This window comes from Scyliorhinus torazame, chromosome 9 (assembly GCF_047496885.1).
Source record: "Scyliorhinus torazame isolate Kashiwa2021f chromosome 9, sScyTor2.1, whole genome shotgun sequence".
NCBI lineage: Eukaryota > Metazoa > Chordata > Chondrichthyes > Carcharhiniformes > Scyliorhinidae > Scyliorhinus > Scyliorhinus torazame.
In genome coordinates this window covers 119,655,570-119,680,246 of record NC_092715.1, presented here as the reverse complement: position 1 = coordinate 119,680,246, position 24,677 = coordinate 119,655,570, and the positions used below count along the sequence as shown (strand labels likewise).

Genomic DNA, 24,677 nt, shown 5'->3' with positions numbered 1-24,677 from the left:
CCCCAGAAGTGTAGAAGGTTTTAGGTTAGACAGGCAGCATGGTCGGCGCAGGCTTGGAGGGCCGAAGGGCCTGTTTCGGTGCTGTACTTTTCTTTGTTCTTTCTTCATGTGTCACTGTCCTGTACCCTTTCAAAGTCACTCCCCATTAAACAACAATATGCCTTCTCCAGCTATCACCCATTCCTTAGCTTCTCTAATGTCTTTGAAATTAGTGTTAATCTAGGTTGAGACTTACTGGGAGAACAGTGCTAATAAAGACAGGAGTAGCTGGGCTGACAGCCGACTGACTTGTCTCCAAGTGTTTGGCCAGAAAGAAATAGATCTCACTGAGACAAAACGTTACAGCTGGTGTAGTCAGCAGAAAGAAGTCTGTGGGACCTTGGCGAGCGAACAGGCAGAAAACGGGAGCTCTGGTCAAAGAGATGCATCCTGTGGCAATCTAAAGACTGGAAAATTTGTCCTGGCGAGGCTGGGAAAAAATCATGGATTTTACTGCTGGTAGTCAATTCAGAAATTCTCTGGAAATTGAGAGAAGCATCTTTTGACATCTCTCAACATTCCGATTCTGTGAAAAGGAGAGACGTGAATCCATTGGAAGCTAGGTGTGACTGTGGAAAGTTTTCTATAAAGATTGTAATCCTCTGAGAGGGTTGTAATGTATACGTATATGCTGGGTGGGGTGATCAGAAGTGTTAAAACATTAATTTGTTTTGTGGACAGAGTATTAGTCGCCAATTAGGTAATGTCGGGTAAATGTTGCTCATGATTTGTTTGTTACAGTAAAAGTCTTAAAAATTGAACTTCGTCATGCAATTCCATCAAGTTGGTCACTGGAATTTAAAATATTTTGTTTCCGACAATATCCAATAGGATTCTAACACTTTCTCACAGCACCGAAAGTGCCCTGCCCGAAGTCATGAATGATCGCTTCTATTACTAGTACTGATTCTTTTATCTTTACATGTCTTTTTCTCTGTTACCCAATGTCGAAGGATGGTCGCAGAACTCTAGCAATGGATACTTTTCATACTCACACAGCTGTTATCTCTGGAGCTCCCTCAAAGATTTATCTTTCTACTTTTCCTGCTCCTTGGTGACATGATCCACAGAGTTAGTTTCCAAACAACGAATGACAACAAATGATGTCTCTCTCCATCTTCTCCCTCAACCTTTCAATCTCCTCCCTGAACCTTTCAATCTCCTCCACCATGACAATAATAATGTAAAACTAATCTAAAGAGATTGAGGACACGGGAGAATTTAAAAAATTTTTTTTACAGTAAGGGTTGTTGAAACATGAAACAGGTTAACATTGTGTTCACGTCAGAAGATGATTACATCCTCAAAGGGAAAAAATAGGTAAAAGCTCCCAGCGAGGAAGTTACACTGGATTAGTTTTGGATTGCTCTAGCAAAGAGCTGCACAGAGATGATGGATGGCTGGCTTCCTCCATATTACAAGCTTTCATTGCTGCTTGTCCATCATCAAGTCATGGAGTCATAATTTTTCCCAAGTAACTCACACTAAAGTTCTTTAATTTAAAAAAAAAAAAATTTAGTATACCCAATTCATTTTTTCCAATTAAGGGGCAATTTAGTGTGGCCAATCCACCTAGCCTGCACATCTTTGGGTTGTGGGGGCGAAACCCATGCAAATACGGGGAGAATGTGCAAACTCCACACAGACAGTGACCCAGAGCCGGGATCGAACCTGGGACCTTGGCGCCGTGAGGCTGCAGGGCCAACCCACTGTGCCACCGTGCTGCCCTAAAGTTCTTTAATAAGTGACCCCAAAAATCGCATTAAAAAAAAACATCTGCTTTTCTTCAGTGTAAGGTGTATACACAAAAGTTCAACTGACACAAAAATACATACAGTAATAATTTATTTTGAAATTTTCATTTAGTTCTTCGGAAACAATTCTGTCTCATTCATAAAAGAGTAGCCATCTCACCTCAAATAACAATATACAACAAGTTACAGCATAGCAATGGCCCTAACTACTAGAATCTAGATCAGGAGAAAATGCTCCAGTCCAAAGCTGCAAGGTTACAGACAATCTCTTTTTGCAGCACACACACAGCAGTGTATATTAATACACCTTAGCTATCTATGCACATCATGTGATCACAGAATTAGAGTCATTGCTTCAAACAACATACCATCCAATCTGATCATGCAGAAGAGCAGGCTGGGGAAGGTTGTTGCAGCAGAAATCATAAGGCTGTGAATTTCACAGCTGCATGATTGCTTAGAGGGTTAGGATACTTCACAATTACTAACATGTAATATTAATACTCATTTCATTCACTTTTTTGCATGTATGTAATTCATTTCTAATTTTTAAAACTCCCTGACCATTTTTTTGCTATTAAAATGTTGAACAAGATTGATACGTTTTAATGGACTTACCTAGACACTTTCCAAGTATTTTAAGTTATATAAGCCAAGCAATACATAAGGGATTATGGCATGAACTCTTAATACATAATACAAGTAAAACTGACTGTACAATGTGTTTTTATGTGGTTTTATGACTTGCAGGAATAATCTCAAACCTCCTAATCATCTGCCAAATATCCACCAGCATCTATATTATTCCCTATCAATATGGCTTCCTTAACTAAGACCCTCTGCAAAGAGAAAAAAAGTAGAGATATTTACAAATGCTTCTAAGTTGATCAATATTTCTTGTAAAACCACTCATTCAGGTAATTGTGCCAAAATCATACATCATAAATCGATTTTCTACAACCACAGTTATTTCAAACAGAAGTTACTAAATATGATCCAGAATGTCGTTTCGGGCTTTGATTTCCACTAGACTCTGTGGTTTCAGGTTTAGAGCTCTCCTTTCTCTTGTTGTTGTTTACAGGTGTTGGTATTTGTGATGGCCGTGTGGAACTGTTATCTGTGCTACTTTTACGAGGACTGGGTACATAATTGAAAGGAGTTACTCTTGCAGCCACAGTACCACTAGGTGAGTTGTGCTTGCTTGAGCTGTTTGAACTAAAAGGTGTACGCTCGGTGACAACTGTGGTCTCAATTTCTGGTGAGGTAGCAGAACTGTTCACAGCACATTTAGTTTCTGTTGCCTTTTTCTCTGGGCTATCCAACTGCGTAAATGAATTTAAACATTTTTCCATTCTTACACCATGAGTAGTTCTATGTTCTGAAGCTGGTTTGTTCTGTCCATCACCTGAGCCTTCTTCATCACTTAAAAGCAACTTTTCAGGCACATCATCGATAACTGGAGGTGTATTACCTGTTGGAGATTTTCCAGGCCGAGGATTGTTTATTGGGCAGTCCTCAATTCTCACCCACACATCCTCAGTCTTTGACACAGGAGGTGCCATCTGGTAAACTAAATGTTTGGATTCAACACTATTCAGAGCTGAAGAATTAGGAGGGTGGTTGTTCATTTGTGAAATTTCATTATCTTTAATTTTTCTCCAAGTTCCCCTCAAAGGAGCTGGGTTTTCCTTGGTATGTTTGTTACCATGTGCAAAATTCCCTTGATGTGGTTTTTCATCTTCACTTTTAGCCTTTTCACTTGATTCTGAAGAAGCTGACAGGATTGATGAAGAACTCCCTGTGCGTCGCCATGTGCTAACTCGAGGAAGAGATGAAGAATGTTTGCTATGTTCTCGCTTCCATGTACCTGATCTATTTACAGGAAGCCTTGAAGGGCTTTCAGAATGAGAACGAGCTATGTCATGTTTCCGCATAGGCCTCCCTTCAAGATGTTCCACTGAGAGAGTCTGATTTGGAGGTACTTTTCTCCAGCTGCTGGTTTGATTTGCTAAATGACTGGGTATCCCATCTAGATGCTGGGTTAGACTTAAAACTGGAGTTTGAGTTTGTGATCTAGTTGGTGATGCAGACCTAGAAGGTGGTGACAAAGATTCAAAAGAAGTGGACTCTTCTAATTTTCTCCGCAATGTTGGACTTGGGGTTTCCTTTATAAAAGTTGATTGACGCATTAATATAGGCCTTTCAGATCGGTCAGATTCACTGCCACTTGACTTTGTTGAAGACATTCTTGACAGTTCCACTCGTTTACCTGGTACAGAGCTACTGGCACTTTGACTTAGCCCCTTAGAACTTGATTCACTTCTTGTAATAGATGGTGTGCCTTTTCCTAGACCTGTTTGCTTTGCGGAGGCCTGCTGACTCATTGATCTACCAGGAGATGTGTAAGGCATCTTTCCTGATCCTGAAGGTTTAGCTGAGGCAGTACTTGGAGAAGTTGTCCTTGGCAGTTGCGATATCTTATTGGAAGGGCTGATCCCATTTCTTCCTGGAGATATGGAATTTCGACCAGGAGACTGCATTGGTCTCGACAGTGACTGTTGGGAAGGTCTGGAAGGAGTAGAATCTCTAGATCCTGACCTAGAAGGTCCTTTGCTGCTTGATGCCCCCTGAGCACCTGTTTGCTTGCCTAATGGGCTTGATTCTGATTTTATTGGTGCTTTAATGCCTCTTGGTGAATTATTTGAATGTTGCCCTGGGCTTGGACTTTTAGAGGTTGTATTTTTTGGTGGCATCTTCGGAATAGGGCTGGTGCTAGGTGAGCTGTTCCTTACACCAGGTATGTGAATCATGGTCCTTCCACGCGAGATCATAGGCATGTGTGCCTGTTGAGTGTGTTTTGGATGACTGGAAGCTGTCTCAACATTTGAACGGGCCTTCCCAGTTATTAAACTTTTATATACCCTTTTTCCTCCTCGAATAGCTTTAACATTTTCCTCCTCATTCTTTTTGTTATCACTGGTGATTTTCTCACCAGGTTTGACAATTTTAGGGCCTTTATTGGAACTGAATGGTTTTTCTTCCTGGTCAGGTGTAAGATGAAAGGGCGATCCCAAGGAAATCCCAGATTTAAGTGATAGAATGGAGTCAGAATCAGAAGAACCCTGTCTTGATAGGCAAGCAGCAGCTTGATGCAAGCTACTTACTATAGAATTAGCACCCTCTTGAATGGCTTTCCAGTCAAAGCTTTCAGAATCTGGAGAAAAGGCCTGTTCTGAAATAGGACTTTGCACTTGTTCTCTTAAATTCATAGGCTCATCTGTCTCATCTATTGATGCTGAAGTATCACTTCCTGTATTTTCCCAGTTACTCTTGCCTTTCGCAAGATGCTTTTTCTTTTTTGGCATAGCCGAACTTATACACTCTTGTAGAAGGTCATCTTCAGAGTCAATGCTGAGAGAGCTAAGGGAGCTATTTCTGGAAAAGCACACAGGTGTGTCTTCAACATGAAATGATTTGGGTGCATAGCCAGAGGCTGGAGGTCTGTTAATTGCAACTTGACTATTTGTCTGCTCTCCCTGTTCTCTATGCTGTGTTGCTTTTTTATTATTATTCTCTTGGTCAATATCACTAAGAGAGCTTAAGGATGAATTACGAGAAAAGCAGACAGGAGTATCTTCAATGGCAAAATTCTGCATTTTCTCATCCGTAACGGTTTCTCGGTCATTGCTATCTTTTGGTATTTGGGAGAAAACTGCCTGCCTCTGTGATGCAGATTTTGACTGCCCTCTGCTTACTAAGGATTTTTGACCTGGCTGCATTCTATCAGTAGGTTGCTGACTGTTAGGAATTTGTTCGTTGTTACAATTTTTTATATCATTAGAAGTTTTGTCTTTTTTGCCTTTCTCTTTTTTTAGTTCTGCTTTCTCTTTTGAAAGGTCGGTATCATCGTCATCAAAGTCAAGTGAGCTCAGTGAATCATTCCGTGAAAAACAATATGGAGTTCCTTCAATTGGAGTATAATGATGTGGGGAGTCAAATACAAAACCTCCACGAATACGGTTATCATTACTTGGTGGTTTATCTTGAAAATCACCAGCAGCATTTTTTGTGGTTTGCCTTTTGTTAGCCTTTTCCGTGAATTTTCTGTGTTCTATGCAGTTGCCTTCAGCAGAAAAGCTACTTTGAGGATCAGGAATGGATGTTTGCTGTAATGAACGTGCTTTGAATTCAGTATTCTGAGACAATGGTTTCACTGGAGATGTTGGTTTCCTTTTCTCAGCCTCTTGTTGATTCGTATTGTTCACAGATGTCGATGCATGTTGCATTTGATTCAACATTTTTTTAATTCTATAGGGTTTATGGCTCTTTCCTTTTGGCATAGCAGAGTTTATACATTCAGCTAAAATATCACCTTCCTCGGTTTTATCATCTTGCCCTGGCTGAGCAGGATTGAGACCTTTTGCTATCTCAGCATCATCCATACTCCTGCCTTCAGTTGGGATAGTATCTCTCTTCTCCATCATTGCAGATTCAGATGCAGGTCGAATGCCTTCTGAATTTGCCAACTCATTTGGAGGCGACTCAATAGTAAGGTCACTTAGAGATGTAGCTGTTGAAAAGTTTATTGGAGTTCCTTCAACACAGTAAACTCGAGGCATATCTTCCCTAAATATGTCGTGGTTAAAACTGACATGCTTTTGAGCATGGACTCGATTTTGATTAGAAAGCAATTTGTATACAGGCAACTGACTTGGTTTCCTCGCTACAGGTGGTGGTATCCGTGATGTTGCACTAGCAGCAGTTTTCTTTGCTTTACTGGAAGATTTAGTTGGCATGGCTGAATTTATGCATTCTTCTAAGATATCAATATCGTCATCATCATCATCTTCGAGTATATCTTTCTCAGGTTCTGCAGCTTTCTCTGTTTTGCATTTATTTCTCACACTTGTATTTTCCTCTTTATCAGGTTCTTCACTCCTATGATCATCTTCATAAACAGGAGGCATTACTCTGAGTTCAAGATCTTTCTGAATAAATGGCTCATCAAGGCTAAGAGCGCTTAAACTTGATGCACAAGAAAATCCATCTGGAGTGTTTTCTGTGGCAAAATGCATCAGGCTATCACCATCCTGAGGAACTTGGACTCTTTGGACTGCTGCATTCACAACCTCTTGCCGTTGGCCAGTCTCTCGGCTTTTAGCATTGGTTTGATCCTTGATCTTATGTGCATCTCTCTTTAGTTGAGCCGGTTGCGGTGGTGGAGTTTTACTTCTGCTAGGAGGCATTGTCTGCCCTGGGCTGTCTGGAAGATCACTTGGGCTTATAACTCCACTAACCATTTCACTGCAGGGTTCACTCTGAATGGAACTGGCAATTGACTGACTTTCAAAACTCCCCAGTGAACTGACTGAACTGCATCTGCTGAACACCAAAGGAGTTTCCTGCACATAGTGCTCTGGTGGGCTTTTAGGAGTCTGTGCTCCACTCTTGGATGGTGATTTGGCACCTGAAGAGAACTCAACAGCTTTCTGCCTAGAAACATCAGGTTGAGGCACATTGGTAGCCTGCAGTCGAATTTGCTTCATTCGTGTATGCTGCGAAGTAGAGGAACCTTCACCTATTGTTGCCTCAGCAGATAACTGTCCATGACTTTCTTTAAGGTCAATAATCTGCAAAGCGGTTCCATCATCTGATACATGTTTGACTTGACCACGTCCTTCCATTTCATCCTCTGATGACAGAGATGATAATGAACTACATCTTGAAAAGCAAATGGGAGTATCCTCTACACAATAAGTCTGCATAGTTTCTTGGTTAATTGAAGGAGCCTTACAAGTGGATGATTTTTGTACTGCTGGAGTGGCTGTTGTTCTACCTTGTGCAGAGCTAGGGTGAAGTCGCCTCTGTTGTGAAGATGTAATTTTGGAACTTGGTGAGTTTCCACAACTTGATGCTGCATGATCCTTTGCTGTGTCTTGAATCAAAGGACCTTTTGAATACATGAAAGATTGCTTCTGCGAAGGTGGGGGGATTTCTGAGGAATACTTTAAACTATAATCAATTGGCTGTTCAACATGGTGTTCTTCCTCTGTAAATTTTATGCTATAATTCGTGGGCCTGTCCTCTTCCTCCTCGTGCTGCTCTTCTTCAGAGTACCGTTCACTGTAGTTGGTTGGTTTGTCATCTTCATAATCATCTACCTGGCAAAGAGATGGATTAACTTTCTGGTTCATTCTGTGCTCCGGATCGACTCTAATTTGCTCTGACTTGTTATGTGTCCTGGTGCTGTAAGAGCAATCTGACTGACCAAATCGAGGTTGGAATTTAATGTGTGTTTCATCCCCACTGCAGGTACTTTCACAGTAGATAGAATATTCAGAAGGTTGAGTTCTGGTCTGTTTATGTTCATTCCTTTTCATCTCTTCTTCCACAACATGCTTTTGCCGTGCCCACTGTTCATTTTGTGACGGACTCTGTCGGCCAGAGTTTAACTGTTCATCAGAATATTTAAGACTGTAATTAATTGGTGTGTCTAATTCTGCGTCATTGTCATCTAAATGATTAGCATTGTGAATTTTGTTGGCAAGATCAGCTGGATATTTTTCATAATTGCAGAATTTGCTTTCATCATCCTCTGAGTAGGACTCTATTGATGGTTTCATCTGCCCTCTTTTCCCATAGCCATCACTGCTGCTAACGCTATTCAAGCTATCATTTGATGACCGCCTGTACTCCATTTTCCCATACGGCATAGAACTGGCTCTGTTGGAGTTTTCAGGTTTAGCATAGTTAAAAATGTTTGAATTGGGATGAGATGATGATGCTCGCCTCATTGCAGACCTGTCCTCTGGCATACAGTGTAGGTCAGAAGCAGATGCTGAATTTCTGTCCTCGGATGATAAATGCATACTTGATACCTCTTCCATCACCGTTGCTATTTGAGCTGCAGTGGTAGGAATCTGTCTCCCAATTCTTTTCAAAGGATCTGACACATTATCAGATGAAGTAGGAAAGGAAGCACCATCTGTTCCTCTTCGATCTCTTTCTGCACTTCGGTCCTTTTCTGCTCTGGAACTGTCTACACTCCCCCTGCTGTCTCTTGATGAAGCCGGTAACATTGAAGAAGTCATGTATGGTGACAGTACAGTCAAATTTCCAGTGTTGAAGCTCTCTGACCTGCATATCCCATCATCATTATGCCTTCCAGAGTCCAAAACATACTCACTGTATCTGCCTTGCTTGTGTCTTTGTCTGTTGCGATGGGATGTTTTGGGACTCAAATTATCAATATTATCAAAAGTCTCTGATAATTGTTGAGCATCCAGCTCTGCTTCTAGAGCCTTTTGTTTTCGAACATGCAGAGATGGTAGACTTGATCCTGGGGACATAATGTTGGCATCTTTGTATTTAGTAGGCCTGTTGGCCATTAGGTTCCTCAAAGCTGCAGCACTTCCCATTGCAATCATTTTGTGTTTGGAATGAATTAGATTTTTGAGCATGCTGACTGCTCCCATGTCCCACAAAGATTCCTGATCCTTGGTATTTCGTGCAGAGAGATTCCAAAGGGTTCCACATGCATTGCTAACTATTGTCAAGCTGTGTGATTTTAAGTGCTGTAGCAACGTCTGCAGGCAATTGTTTTCTCGTAGAATTTGTCTGGGTAGAAAACAGAATTATGTATAAAACAGAATTATTTATAAAATGATTTACAAACCAAATACACTCTAGCTTATAATAATTTAAATCAAGGCAAAAAAAAGCCCAAGAAAATAAGAATAATGCGTTAAACAGTCACAGATTATTTATGTGGACTGTCCTTTCAAATTAATTTGAACACAATCTTGAAGTGCTTTGTGGGGTGGGAGAGGGGAAAGGACCACGATAGAAGGGGCAAAGTGGGGTAGGAGGATGAATAGGGATGGGGAGAGGAAAAGAAAGAACGCAGTGTAAAGTCGGAGGGAGTGGGGTGGACTTATAATGTTGTAAGTTTTATTCTGCAAGAAAGAGACAAAGCCATTATTTATGGAGGTTGCCTTACAAGAGACATTCTGCAATAAGGCTGTTTCCTATTGTAGGGAATCTTTGCCCTGTAGCTGTGGTTAGATCTCTGGGAAGTAAGAATTTTAAAACCTATTTCCATTGATAGGTCTGTATTCTGAGACTTCCCAGAATGAATAAAGATAATAAGCCATTTTTAAAAATTCATTGTGGGGCATATAAAAACAAATATTGAAATAAAAAGAGGAAATTCTCAGTAGATCAGGCAGGATCTGAAGTGAGAGGCTAAAGTTGATGACTTTTCATCTGACTTCATTTCTCTCTCCACAGATGATACCTGATCTGCTGAGATTTTCCACCGATCTGTTTTTACTTCAGATTTCCAACATTTGTTCTATATTGATGTTATATCCGCGGAATCAAATTGTCTTCCATGTTGCCATGAAAAGATATCAAGAATTTCAAAATACTTTGTTTCTTTAGCCTTAAACATCAATGTGAATTAAGGGCTGTGTCATTTTATTTAATCATTTATTCTTGCTTCTGTAAATAAATACACCTTGCAATAATTTCAAATTAGTTTGAGACTGACTGATGTGGTTTGGCAGTCGGGTGCTTTTCAATCTTTTGCAGAAATCAGAAGCTACATAGACCCTACACATTTTCAGTATAACCCCAGCAATTTAAGGCCTTATTAATAAAAAAAATGCACCTTTCATGTCAAGAAGGTGCCTCAAAAAGCAATCAGATAAATGATGATTTTTTTTTGCCATTGGTTGAGGCATGGAAGTCTGTAAGGACAAGATAAAATCTCCCATTCTTTATTAAATTATGCCATGGAACCTTTATATCTTCAGTTCACATCTCATCTAAAACACAGTAGCTGATTCAGATGTAAGAATGGCAAAGTGGTATTGTCACTGGACTAGTAATCCAGAGACCCAGGGTAATGCCCTGGGGACCTGGGTTCAATCCCACCATGGCAGATGGTTAAATTTGAATTCAATAAATATCTGGACTTAGAACAAAAGTATAATGATGACCTTGAAACATGTGTCATAAAAACCCATAGACCATAAGACATAGGAGCAGAATTAGTCCACTTGGCCCATCGAGTCTGCTCCACCATTCAATCATGGCTGATATTTTCTCATCCCCATTCTCCTGCCTTCTCCCCATAACCCCTGATGCCCTTATTAATCAAGAACCTGTCTATCTTTGTCTTAAAGACACTCAGTGAATTGTACTCCACAACCTTCTGCAGCAAAGAGTTCCACAGATTCACCACCCTCTGGCCAAAATAATTCCTCCTCATCTCTGTTCACCCATCTGGTTCACTAATGTCCTTTAGGGAAGGAAATCTGCCATCCTTACCTGGTCTGACCTACATATGACTCCAGATCCACAGCAATATGGTTGACTCTTAAAAGCCCTCTGAAATAGCCAAACAGGCCACTCAGTTCAAAGGACATCCCATGAACTATTTTCTTTCAAACTGAGCTAAGGCCGAAAATTATATTACTAAAGGAAGTGTGGGCTTGAATATGGAAGCCTACTTCAGCATTGAGCAGGAGTTGGATGTATTATGAAGTATATTTTGCGCATCAGAAAACTGTTCTAAATTTGAGATTCTGTGCTATCAAAAATTGAAAATTGAGCAGTATCCTAAACTGCATGTTCAGCTGAGAGATCCAACCTAAATCTATTTGAGTGATATACACGCACTTGCTTCCAGCACAGAAATATTTTTCAACAAGAGCTTTATTAACCAATTTAAGTTTTTGAAAATTGTTATATATATTTGTGGATGTGAGCTTGCAAAATTTCTTGTAGAATCAGTTTCATTCTTTTATAACCCACATCATTTGTTTATGGGTTTAGCAAGTGAGAGATCAGGTCAGTCTCAGGTTTGAAATTCATAAATGCTATATATACATAGAAACATGCATAGAAAACAGAATCAGGAGTACGCCTTTTGGCCCTTTGAGCCTGTTCCGCCATTCATTATCAACATTCTTGGTTGATCATTAAATTCAATACCCTGATCCCGCCTTCCCCCATATCCCTTTAACTCCAAGGGCCTTATCTAATCGCTTCTTGAAATCATACAACGTTTTGGCCTCAACTACTTTCTGTGGTAGTGAATTCCACAGATTCACCACTCTCGGTGAAGCAACATCTCTTCACCTCAATCCTATAAGGTTTACCCGTTATCCTCAAATTATGACCACTAGTTCTAGACTCCCCCACCATCGGGAGCTTTCTTTCTGAATCTATCCTGTCTATTCCTGTTCGAATTTTTAAAGTTTCTGTGAGATCCCCTCTCACTCTTCTAAACTCCAATGAATATAATCCAAACTGACTTAGTCCCCCACCCCAATTTTCTTGTCCACATCATTAATATATATGAACAGTTGGGGTCCTATCACAGATCCTTGCTGTACCCCACTAGTCACTGCCTGCAATCCCATGCGCCTTTTACAAAGCAATCTGCTATGTGAGACATTGTTGAAAGCTTAAATAAACCACAGCCACCGGTTCACCCTGGTCTACTGGTTACATCTTCAAAGAATCCTAATAGTTTGTCAAGCATAATTTCCTTTCGTAAATCCACGCTGACTTTGTTTGATTCTACGACTGCTTTCCCAATTCTGTGCAATGAAATCCTTGATAATGGACTCCAGCATTTTCCCTACTACCGACGTTAGGCTCACTGGTCTATAGTTCGGTTTTCTCTCTACCTCTCTTTTTGAATAGCTGGCTTATATTAGCTATCTCCAATATGTATGAACCATTTCAGCGTCCAAAGAAGTTTGGAAAATGACCACCAATGGATCTACTATTTCTAGGGCCACTTCCTTAAGTACTCTGGGATGAAGATTATCAGGCCCTGGAGATTTATCCACCTTCAAATCCCATTAATTTCCCCAAAACCATTTCTCTACTAATACTGATTTCCTTCAGCTCCTCACTAGTGGACAGATTATTGTGATTGTTTGACCTGGAAGCAGGACAGCAAAATAAATCATAATTTCTTTAAAATAACAATTGAATCTGTAATAGTTTTAAAATAATGTTTGAGTCACGGCGCCGAAGACCCGGGTTCGATCCGGGTCACTGTCCTTGTGGAGTTTGCACATTCTCCCCGTGTTTGCGTGGGTCTCACCGCCACAAACCCAAACCATGTGTAGGGTAGGTGGATTGGCCACGCTAAATTGTCCCTTACCATGCACATCTTTGGGTTGTGGGAGTGAAACCCACGTAGACATGGGGCGACTGTGCAAACTCCACACAGACAGTGACCCGGGGCCGGGATTGAACCTGGGATCTCCGCGTGTAGGCAGTAGTGCTAACCACTGCGCCACCGCCAAAAATTTAAATCTTGTTGGTAATTTATTCATTTGGCGGTCTTTTGATAAATTTGGTTATTTTGTTCCCCACAGGAATAAAAATACCGTGTAGATGACTGACCCATGGGTGTAATTCACTACAATACTCAAAAGTTAAGGGCTGGGATTCTCTGACCCTCCGTCAGGGGGTCCCGCGAATCCCGCGCCGCTGCCCCGATTGCCCTATTCTCCGGCGCCATTTTTCGGGGGGGGGGGGGGGGGGGGGTGGCGGTATTCCCGCCATGCTGGTCGGCGGCCGTTAAAAGCGGCCCTCCCGGCGATTCTCCGGGCCCCGATGGAACGAGTGGCCGTCCAGTTTTAGCCAGTCCCGCCAACGTGAATTACTCACCTCACGCACGGCGGGACCTGGCAGGTGAGTCTCCGGGGCCGGTTCTAGGGGGGGGGGTTGGGGGGAGGGGAATCCGACCCCGGGGGGGTGCCCACAGTGGGCTGGCCCGTGATTGGGGCCAACCGATCCTGTGGGCGGGCTATTTCCGTGGGGGCCTTCTTTCCTCCGCGCCGGGCCCTTGTAGGGCTCCGCCCAGGGGCCGGTGCGGAGAAGTGAACCCCCGCGCATGCGTGGAAATATGCCGTCCGGTCTGCGCATGCGCGGAAATACGCTGGCTGATCTGCGCATGCGCGAACTCGCGCCGGCCCGAGCAACAGGGACGACTCCGGCGGCAACCTAGCCCCCTAGAAAGGTGAGAATTCCTCACCTTAGGGGGCCGTTGACGCTGGAGCCGTTGGCGCCGGTTTTCCCGCTGGGTGGGGTCATAGCCCCATTTTCAGAGAATCCCGCCCAAGGTATCCTTTAAATCACCATAATTAATAACAATAATCACTTATTGTCACAAGTAGGCTTCAATGAAGTGACTGTGAAAAGCCCCTAATTGTCACATTCCGGCGCCTGTTCGGGGAGGCTGGAAAGGGAATTGAACCCACGCTGCTGGTATTGTTCTGCATTACAAGCCAGCTGCCTTAGCCCACTGTGCTAAACCAGCCTATTGATATCTAAGCGAATGATTTTCCGAAGGTAATGATAAGTTATTTCTACAAAAGAAGAAAGACTGCACAAACCTGTGATCTTCGTTTGTAGCAATCAGACTAGAAACATTCCTTAGGATGCCACCTCCACTTTCAATAATGGCGAGTGTATTAGTTTGGCTTCTGTAGGTTAAAGTGCCGACCAAAAATGCAAGAGCGCCACAGACAGCACAGATGTCAGCTTTATTCTCAGTGCAGTGTGCAGATAAATTCCAAAGGGCACTAAGAACACTCTTTAGGGTTGACTCCTTTAAAAATGAGGGAACAATTAATATACAATTTAAATTTTTTGATTAGCAGGACTTGAGACATTTTTGAACATTTCCATGATATGTAAAATTGATTTTATGTTGCGTATCTTTCAACATATCATACATTTAAATGTTGCAACATTTTTAATTTCTATCAGATTTTTTGTCTCCCACAAAAAATAATTAGAAAGATTATATAAGTCTTGATAGCTAGCACTTGAATGTATATTACAATAGTGGATACAATCTTTATGCTGTCAAATTTAATCAGACATTTATATTGCACAATATCATTTTGCAACAATAGGTACAGATATTTATATGCCTGTTGGGTGTCCATGTTCCAACAGTGACTCTCCTCAATGTTAGAGATCTGAATAAGTTAAGAGTATTTGAGTTTTCACTCTGCTCGAGGTGGAAAGATCTACGAATAAGAAGTAGGAATAAGCCATTCAGCCCCTCAAATTTGCTCCACCATTTAATAAGAACATGACTGATCTGATAGCAGTCTGCATCCTGGCTACCCCCGATAACCTATCATCCTCTTGCTTACCAAGAATCTATCCACGCCTGCCTTAAAATATTTAAAGGCTTTGCTTTCACCGCCTTTTTAAGGAGAGATCCAAAGACTCATGACCTCAGAGAAAAATATTGCCTGATCTCCATTTCAAACAGGCAACCCTTATTTTTAAACTGTGACCCATAGTTTGAGATTGTACCACAAGAGGAAACATCCTTTCCATGTCCACCCTGTCCCGACCCCTCAGGATCTCGCAAGTTTCAATCAAGTCGCCTCTTACTTTTCTGCAATCCAGTGGATACAAGCCTAGCCTGTCCAACCTTTCCTCAGAATACATTTTGTAACATTTAAAATAAAAGTTTATTCCTTATCTTTCAAGATTTTTTGCCATGTGGTCAGTGTTGCTCAGCAATTGGTAGAAGGACTAGCATTTGCACAAATTTTCAATCCCCATAGCAAAATGCCAAGCATCGCCTCTACCGTTAACACTAAACCTATTTAGTTGAGATTCAAAATAATATGGATGAAATATTACATCCATACATGGCACAGCTATGACCTCGTTTCCATGTTGTAACTACTATGTATTTTTTATTAACCACAAGTTTTCACTTTGGAAATATTTTCTTGGCGATATTAATCTTCAAGTTCCAAGAGAAAGTACAGATAGAAAATGATATTCCACAGATTTTCAAGTGGACACAAGTTATTTTATTCTTTTCACTTATCAAACAAAACACAGACATGGGAGACTAGAAAACTCTTACTTTATTCATAGAAGTGAAACCAACAGAAAACTATGAAGATTTGCAAAACGGCATGGTTGAGGATCTAAGATTTTGGACTCTCTACTTAACTAGAGTTAAATTTGGGTATCAGGCATTGAGATGATCACATCTGATTTTTGGCGCTTGGAACATGCACTCCCATTTGAGGCCACCTTATGGAGCAAATACAAGTACTTGGAATCAAAAGCGATGCTGTATCCGCCTTTAAGACTGGAACTTGCAAGTAATCAGGTATTCAAATAATTTTCTCATGCAAGCCACTGTTTTAGAATTCATAGTAGATGCATCCAATTGATCCATCCTGCATGTGCAGGTCCTCCAATGGGACTCTCCTTTCATTTCTTCACCTGGTTGTTTTCTGAATACTTTTATATTCTTGTTTAAATACTTAACAATTTCTATTTAAATTATGTTCGATAGTCACCTGTGCTAACATTTATATATGACTCTAATAACAGTTGCAAAGTTTCTTTCATGTAACACATACATTCCTCTAATAAGTAGTTGCATCCATGTGATCTTGTTAATGATGCAAAAACAATGGATAAAAAATCTATTTACTCTTTCAAGACATTTCATAATTTTGCAACCTCAAGTTATGTAACAAATCGATACCGTATGCATTCTGTATGCAGGCTAATCGGTCACAAAAATAATGATTATTTTACTTATAAAGAGTAGTTTTGCCACTTCCAGTTGCGGCGATGGGGAGCTAAGCCGCACGGTTCGGCAGCTCCCGCGATTATGGACTTTCGGGCTCTCCGGAGGAGCCCCAACGGGAATTTTTCAAAGACGTCCCGTGTAGGAAGGTGAGAGAAAGGTTCCCCCTCACTGTATATGGAACGGACAAGAAGTGGAACGGCTAAAAAAGTGGCGTTGGAGCAGCGAGGGAAGAAAAACAAGATGGCGGCGGCTGGAGATAAAGTGGAATGTGGGCTGGAGCTGCAAGAGTTTATCAAGCGCTGTTTTGAGGAGCTGTGGAAAGAGATGCTGGCGCCTATGTTGTCGGCGATCGAAGGATTAGGGATGACCCAGAAGGCCCACGAGGTAAAGATCCAGGAGGTGCAGAAAAAAGTTGATGAGAACGAGGACGAGATCTTGGGCCTGGCGGTGAAGTTGGAGAGGCACGAGGCGCTGCAGAAAAGGTGGGCGTAAAGATTCTAAGACCTGGAGAACAGGTCGAGGAGAAAGAATCTTCGGATCCTGGGTCTCCCTGAAGGAGTGGAGGGGGCCGATGCCGGGGCATATGCGAGCACGATGCTCGAGTCGCTGATGGGTGCAGAGGCCCCTCCGAGGCCTCTGGAGCTGGAGGGGCACATCGGGTGCTGGCGAGGAGGCCCAAGGCCAACGAGCCGCCAAGGGCGATTGTGGTGAGGTTTCACCGTTTCACGGACAGAGAGAGGGTCTTGAGATGGGCCAAGAAAGAGCGGAGTAGTAGCTGGGAGAATGCGGAGATCCGAATCTACCCGGACTGGAGCACTGAGGTGGCAAAGAAGAGAGCGGGTTTCAACCGGGCCAAGGCGGTGCTGCATCGGAAGGGAGTGAGATTCGGAATGCTGCAGCCAGCGCGATTGTAGGTCACATTCCAGGATCAACATCACTACTTTGAAACGCCTGAGGAGGCTTGGACCTTTATCCAAACTGAAAAGTTCGACTCAAACTGAGGGTTTGTGGGAGTGGGGGGATGTTGGATGTTTGTTGTACACAGGGTTTTAATCACGCGCAGGAAATGCTCCACGGGTTGGGTGATGGATGGGGATGGGGAAAGGGATCGGGTGAGAAGACTGTGCGAGAAGGTGGGCGCCGGTGCTGGAGGGAGGGGAGGCTCGGGGATGGTGGATATGAGATAAGGCCGCGTCAGGAGCTGTGCCAGAGGGGGCGGGGCAGGCTCAGGAAAGCGCGGGCTTTTTCCCGCGCTAGGGAAGGACGGTGGGGGGGGAGGGAGTGGAGGAGTGCACATGGATTGTTGGGGAGGGGAGATTCCCACACGGGGGGGGGTCAATGGGACGGCGGGGGAAACCGGGGTCAGCAGGAGTCAGTCGACTTACGGGGGCGTTATGGGGGGAGCAAAAGAGCTAGACTCGGGTCTAGCGGGGAGGGGGGGGGGATAGGGTTGCTGCTGCACTGGCGAGGGGGAATTGGACACAGAAGAGGTGGTCGGGGCGGGGGTCCCCCGTCTGGAGGGTGAGGGCGGCACGGGCACGGGACTGGCCTAGAAAAGGTGATGGCGGGGCCGGGGGGAGGCCCCCCAATCCGGCTGATAACATGGAATGTGAGGGGCCTGAATGGGCTGGTAAAGAGGGCCCGAGTGTTCGCGCACTTAAAGGGACTGACGGCAGACGTGGTCATGCTCCAGGAGACACATTTGAAGGTGGCAGACCAGGTCAGGTTAAGAAAGGGATGGGTAGGACTGGTATTCCATTCGGGGCTGGATGCGAAGAATAGAGGGGTGACAATATTGGTGAGGACGCGGGTGTTGTTTGAGGCCAAGAATATTGTAGTGGACAATGGAGGTCGATACGGGATGGTGAGCGGTAGGTTGCAGGGGACGTGGGTGGTATTGGTAAATGTATACGCCCAGAACTGGGACGATGCTGGATTCATGAAGCGTATGTTGGGGCACATTCCGGACCTGGAGGTAGGAAGCTTGATAATGGGTGGGGATTTCAACACCGTGTTGGACCCAGCACTGGATCGCTCCAGATCTAGGACCGGAAAGAGGCCGGCTGCGGCCAAGGTGCTTAGGAGGTTTATGGACCAGATGGGGGGAGTGGATCCGTGGAGGTTTGCCAGGCCGCAGGCCAGGGAATTTTCTTTATTCTCCCACGTGCACAAAGCCTACTCCCGGATAGATTTTTTTGTTCTGGGCAGGGCGCTGATCCCGAAAGTGGAAGGAACGGAGTATTCGGCCACAGCCATTTCAGATCACGCCCCGCACTGGGTGGAATTGGGAGAGGAGAGGGACCAACGCCCGTTGCGGCGGTTGGATGTGGGACTGCTGGCAGATGAGGCGGTGTGCGGGAGAGTGAGGGGGTGCATTGAAAGGTACTTGGAGGCCAACGACAACTGGGAGGTGCAGGTGGGGGTAGTATGGGAGGCGCTGAAGGCGGTGGTCAGGGGAGAGTTAATCTCCATCAGGGCTCATAGGGAGAAGAGAGAGGGCAGGGAAAGGGAGAGGTTAGTGGGGGAGATTTTAAGGGTGGACAGGAAATATGCAGAGGCCCCTGAAGAGGGACTACTTAGGGAGAGGCAAAGTCTCCAGATGGAATTCGACCTGTTGACCACAGGGAAGGCAGAGGCACAGTGGAGGAAAGCCCAGGGGGCGATATATGAGTATGGGGAGAAGGCGAGCCGGATGCTGGCACACCAGCTCCGTAAGAGGATGGCAGCGAGGGAGATAGGTGGACTCAAGGATGGAAGGGGAGCTACGGTGCGGTGTGCGATTAAAGTAAACGAGGCATTCAAGGCCTTCTATGAGGAGCTGTATCGATCCCAGCTCCCAGCGGGAGAAGAGGGGATGCGACGATTCTTGGACCAACTGAGGTTCACGAGGGTGGAGGAGCAGGAGGTGGCTAGTTTGGGGGCACCAATTGGGTTGGAGGAGCTGATTAAAGGTCTGGGGAGTATGCAGGCAGGGAAGGCCCTGGTACCGGATGGGTTCCCGGTTGAGTTCTATAGGAAGTACGTAGACCAGTTAGCCCCGTTGCTGGTGAGGACTTTTAATGAGGCGGGGAGGGAGGGACCCTGCCCCCGACAATGTCTGAGGCGATGATCTCTTTGATCCTGAAGCGGGATAAGGACCCACTGCAATGTGGGTCGTACAGGCCGATCTCGCTCCTCAACGTGGATGCTAAGTTGCTGGCAAAAGTGCTGGCTACGAGGATCGAGGACTGTGTCCCGGGGGTGATACACGAGGACCAGACGGGATTTGTAAAGGGCAGACAGCTAAACACCAATGTGCAGCGGCTCCTAAACGTGATAATGATGCCATCGGTGGAGGGAGAGGCGGAGATAGTGGCGGCTATGGACGCGGAGAAGGCCTCTGACCGAGTAGAGTGGGCGTACCTTTGGGAAGTGCTGCGGAGGTTTGGGTTTCAGGGGAGGGTTTATTAGCTGGGTTAAGCTCCTATATAGAGCCCCGGTGGCGAGTGTGGTTACGAATCGGCGGAGGTCGGAGTATTTTCGGCTGTATCGAGGGACGAGGCAGGGGTGCCCCCTGTCCCCCCTGTTGTTTGCATTAGCAATTGAACCCTTGGCCATGTCATTAAGGGAGTCTAGGAAATGGAGGGGGGTGGTCCGAGGGGGGAGAGGAGCATCGAGCGTCGCTTTATGCAGACGACCTGTTGTTGTATGTGGCGGATCCAGTGGAGGGGATGGTGGAGGTCATGCAGACTCTAAGGGAGTTTGGGGATTTTTCGGGCTATAAGCTCAATGTAGGGAAGAGTGAGCTCTTTGTAGTACAGTCAGGAGACCAGGAAAGGGGGATAGACGATCTATCGTTGAGGAGGGAGGAAAGGAGCTTTCGGTACTTGGGGATCCAAATAGCTAGGAGTTGGGGGGCCCTACATAAACTTAATTTGACGAGGCTGGTGGAGCAGATTGAGGAGCACTTCAAACGATGGGACATGTTGCCGCTCTCACTAGCGGGTAGAGTGCAGTCGGTCAAAATGGTGGTCCTCCTGAGGTTTCTTTTTGTGTTCCAGTGTCTTCCAATCGTGATCACCAAGGCCTTTTTTAAGAGGGTAGGCAGGAGCATTATGGGGTTTGTGTGGGTGAATAAGACCCCGAGGGTAAGGAGGGGGTTTCTGGAGCGCAGTAGGGACAGAGGAGGGTTGGTGTTGCCGAATCTGGGTGGCTACTACTGGGCAGCCAATGTGGCGATGATCCATAAGTGGGTGATGGAGGGAGAGGGGGTGGCATGGAAGAGGTTGGAGATGGCGTCCTGCAAAGGAACGAGCCTGGGGGCGCTGGTGACGGCACCGCTGCCGCTCTCGCCGACAAGGTACACCACAAGTCCGGTGGTGGCGGCAACGCTAAAGATCTGGGGTCAGTGGAGACGGCACAGGGGTGCAATGGGAGCCTCGGTGTGGTCCCCGATCAGGGGTAACCATCGGTTTGTCCCAGGGAGGATGGACGGGGTTTTCAGAGCTGGTATCGGGCAGGGATTAGAAGAATGGGGGACCTGTTCATTGATGGGACGTTTGCGAGCCAAGGGGCACTGGAGGAGAAGTTTGGGCTACCCCCGGGAAATGCTTTCAGGTACATGCAAGTGTGGGCGTTTGTGAGGCGACAGGTGAGGGAATTCCCGTTGCTCCCGGCACAGGAGATTCAAGATAGGGTGATTTTGGGTGTATGGGTCGGAGAGGGAAAGGTGTCGGCGATATACCAGGAGATGAAAGAAGAGGGGGAGGCGTTGGTAGAGGAGCTGAAGGGTAAATGGGAGGAGGAGCTGGGGGAGGAGATTGAGGAGGGGCTATGGGCTGATGCCCTAAGTAGGGTTAATTTCTCTTCTTCGTGTGCCAGGCTTAGCCTGATACAATTTAAGGTGGTTCATAGAGCGCATATGATGGGGGCGAGGCGGAGTAGGTTCTTTGGGGTAGAGGACAGATGTGGGAGGTGCTCAGGGAGCCCGGCAAACCATGTCCATATGTTTTGGTCATGCCCGGCACTGGAGGGGTTCTGGAGGGGAGTGGCGGGAACAGTATCTAAGGTGGTGAAAGTCCAAGTCAAGCCAAGCTGGGGGCTAGCACTATTTGGAGTAGTGGACGAGCCGGGAGTGCAGGAGGCGAAAGAGGCCGGCATTCTGGCCTTTGCGTCCCTAGTAGCCCGGCGAAGGATCTTGCTAATGTGGAAGGAGGCGAAGCCCCCCAGCGTGGAGGCCTGGATAAATGATATGGCAGGGTTTATCAAGTTGGAGAGGATAAAGTTTGCCTTGAGAGGGTCTGCGCAGGGGTTCCACAGGCGGTGGCAACCGTTCCTAGACTATCTCGCGGAGCGTTAGATGAAGGTCGGTCAGCAGCAGCAGCAACCCAGCGGGGGGGGGGGGGGGGGGGGGGGGGGGGGGAGAAGGGAGGGAGGGGAAGGGGGGTTATTTGGGGGGTATTTGAGCAAGAAAATACATGAATGAGCCGGAAAACTGACATTTACGGGAGGAATCCAATGTACAAAGCTCTGTGTCAAATCGATTTACCATGTTCATGTCTTGCGATGTGAGCTTTCTTTCTTTTTGTTATGGGGGGGGTTTGTTTGTAAGGGTGAAAAATGTTGTTAAAAAATTCTTAATAAATATATTTTAAAAAAAGAGTAGTTTTGTCAAAGTTGTTGAATTTAGATTTTAAGTAGGTAAGATGGCAAGAGAGTTAAAGTTTAAAAGTCACGTATGAATAGTCTGAATAGAACATAGCTGTCATTTTAATTTTTGTGAAAGAATTCTGATACCTTTTTCACATCCAGTGCACATTCCATTAACGCACTCACACTTCCAACTTCTCGCAGGATCTTTTTACTGTTTACATCTGCTCGCCATGACAAGTTCCGCAATACACTTGCAATTACCTATAACAGAAAAATATGTTTGACAATGAAAATAATTCAGTCGGTAATTGGACACGTTGCAATGCTTTGACTGGGTTTGTCATTTATTTTATTTTTTCATTCACCTCTAATGCATGACAAGATGGAACTGATCTCTCTAGTCATTAGGCTTTCTCATATCAATACAAAAATATTCTTATTGAAAATTAATAGTAAAGGGACTTTGCATGGAAGGTGTGCACAGAAGAGTTCCCCAAGCTGCTGAAGTAAGCCCTATTGGAATGGTTATTTCTCCCGGATGTGAAGGAGAGGGCAGGGTTGGAGACATATATGGATGGCTGGGAGAACAGCGGAGTGAGCAGGTGGTGAAGAATAAGGAGAAGTGGGAGGGGGAGCTAAGAGGGGAGATAAATTGGGGAGTGTGGAGCGAGGCAGGGTAAATGCGACCTCCTCGTGTTTGAGGATTAGCCTGATACAATTCAAGGTGGTACACAGGGTGCATATGACTTGGGTGAGAGTGAGTGGGTTCTCACAGGAAGTGGGAGACGAGTGCGAGAAATGTGGGTGGGGACCAGCAAACCATGCACATATGTTCTGGGGCTGTGAGAAGTTGGCGAGATACTGGGTGGGACTGTTTGTGACACTAACAAAGACTGTGGGGGAGGAGGTCAGGCCCTATGGTGGAAATATTCGGGACATCAGAGAAGCCAGAGCTGATAGAGGAGGGCGGGGGGGGGGGGGGGGGGGCGATGTTGTGGCTTTTGCCTCTCTGGTTGCGTGGTGAAGGATCTTATTGGAATGGCGATTGGCAACGCCTAGCTAGGAGACTTGTATAACTTTCTCTGTTTAGAAAGGATGAAATATGAACTGAGGGGTTCAGCAGAGGGCTTTGAGGCAGGATGGGAGCTGTTCGTGGCCACGTTTGAGGCGCTGTTCATTGCGGGGAAGGGGTGGGGTGAAAATGGGGGAAAACCTGTACAGACGATAGAATCGTGAGATGGGGAACATTTCCCCCAGATTGTTTATGTTTTGTAACTGTTTGAATACATTTTGAATAAACTACATTAAATAAAAGAAACTTAACAATAAAAGCCAGCTATAAAATAAAAATTCATGATGGCAAGAATCTTTTCAGTCATGGCTATGCTGTGACACCATATTTGATTTGAATATACAGAGATGACCATCTTTTGATTAAACAGTGAGAAACTGAACATCTAACTGAAGGAAAATTTAAGGGTTTGGGTGCGCTATCTTCCCCCACGCTAAAGGTAGCATTATGACCAACATTCTTTACCATTACTTGTGCCATTGTTTCCAATATATTTTCAACTTGGTAAGGCAGTAACCCTATATAACGATCTGTTTATGGTGCTCAATGTATTCAGGGAAATCTTATGTTTCAAATGGTTTTGTTTACCCAAAGTGATTTTCAGAGATTGTTTTAAGAATTTTATATACTGAAATTAACTGACCTTCCACTGAAACTTAAGTTTAAAAACTATTCTTACCTGTTGTAGGTCTTCACTCTCTGACTTCAGTTGAGCTACCATTGCTCTCATACAGCCTTTCATAGAGCATAGTGTGGCCTGTGAAGAGGAAATAATATTGCAGAAGTTACTCTGACATTAAATAATTTAATTTTTTAATGCCAATGTTGCTTAAACATTGCAATCGCGACAAATGGAAGCTCTAGCTGACAATTGATGCAAAGAACGATGGCAACTGTAGGCAGGAATTTGCCACCATAACAAGTGGCTCCGCTCCGCAGCTGACATCAGCCCTGCAAACAAGGTGCCAGAGATCATCCCGCACAATTGGCAAGGGATAACTTTATATGACATTTTGACAGACTTTGCCTTTCCAAAATCGATTTGTTCAGCCATCAAAAGTGCAGCAGATCTAATCCCACCAAATTCTGAGACTGCATTCCTATGAATTCCTGCTCTCAGATTCAAGGATGCCAACTGAAGTAGGAGACACAAACATTTTAATTTGCCTGTGTTTAAGAAATTAAAGTGTAGTGAATAGGGAGCACTCTTTGGTCGTGCAGAATGTTGCTATGCTACACAAAAGTGTCACCGAGCCACATCTGAAGGAGGTCATTCAGATTGCTGAGTCCATCCTGATCCCTGTTTAGCAATCCAGTCAGTCCCATTCCGTGGTCTATTCCCATAGCTCTGCGAGTTAATTTCCCCTCAAATACCTATTCAATTTCTTTTGTCTTCAATTTCATAACTCTTATGAGCAGCGAATTCCAGGCCATTACCACTCAATGTGTAAATACAGCATCTGACTTCAGTGGCCCTGACTTCAGTCATAATGAAGTGCTTCGAGAGGTTAGTCATGAAGCGCATCACCTCCATACTCCCAGAATGCCTTGATCCACTGCAATTCGC

At 44.7% G+C, this 24,677-nt stretch overlaps 1 protein-coding gene across 12 annotated transcripts in view; it reads right to left on the bottom strand.

The window, feature by feature from the left end:
• The window catches only part of srp19 (signal recognition particle 19), a 418,259-nt gene that overhangs the window by 90,595 nt on the left and 302,987 nt on the right, over window positions 1-24,677 (bottom strand). For 11 of the 12 annotated variants that reach the window (XM_072516441.1, XM_072516445.1, XM_072516439.1 and 8 more), the window contains 4 exons: window positions 23,790-23,867; window positions 22,183-22,299; window positions 14,219-14,433; window positions 1,868-9,410 (listed from right to left, as the gene is read on the bottom strand). In XM_072516441.1, the coding sequence (XP_072372542.1) occupies window positions 2,765-9,410; window positions 14,219-14,433; window positions 22,183-22,299; window positions 23,790-23,867 (7,056 nt within the window). In that variant the 3' untranslated portion in view covers window positions 1,868-2,764. Of the gene's footprint in view, window positions 1-1,867; window positions 9,411-14,218; window positions 14,434-22,182; window positions 22,300-23,789; window positions 23,868-24,677 lie in introns of those variants that run through there. The other variant, XM_072516450.1, reaches the window with a different exon arrangement.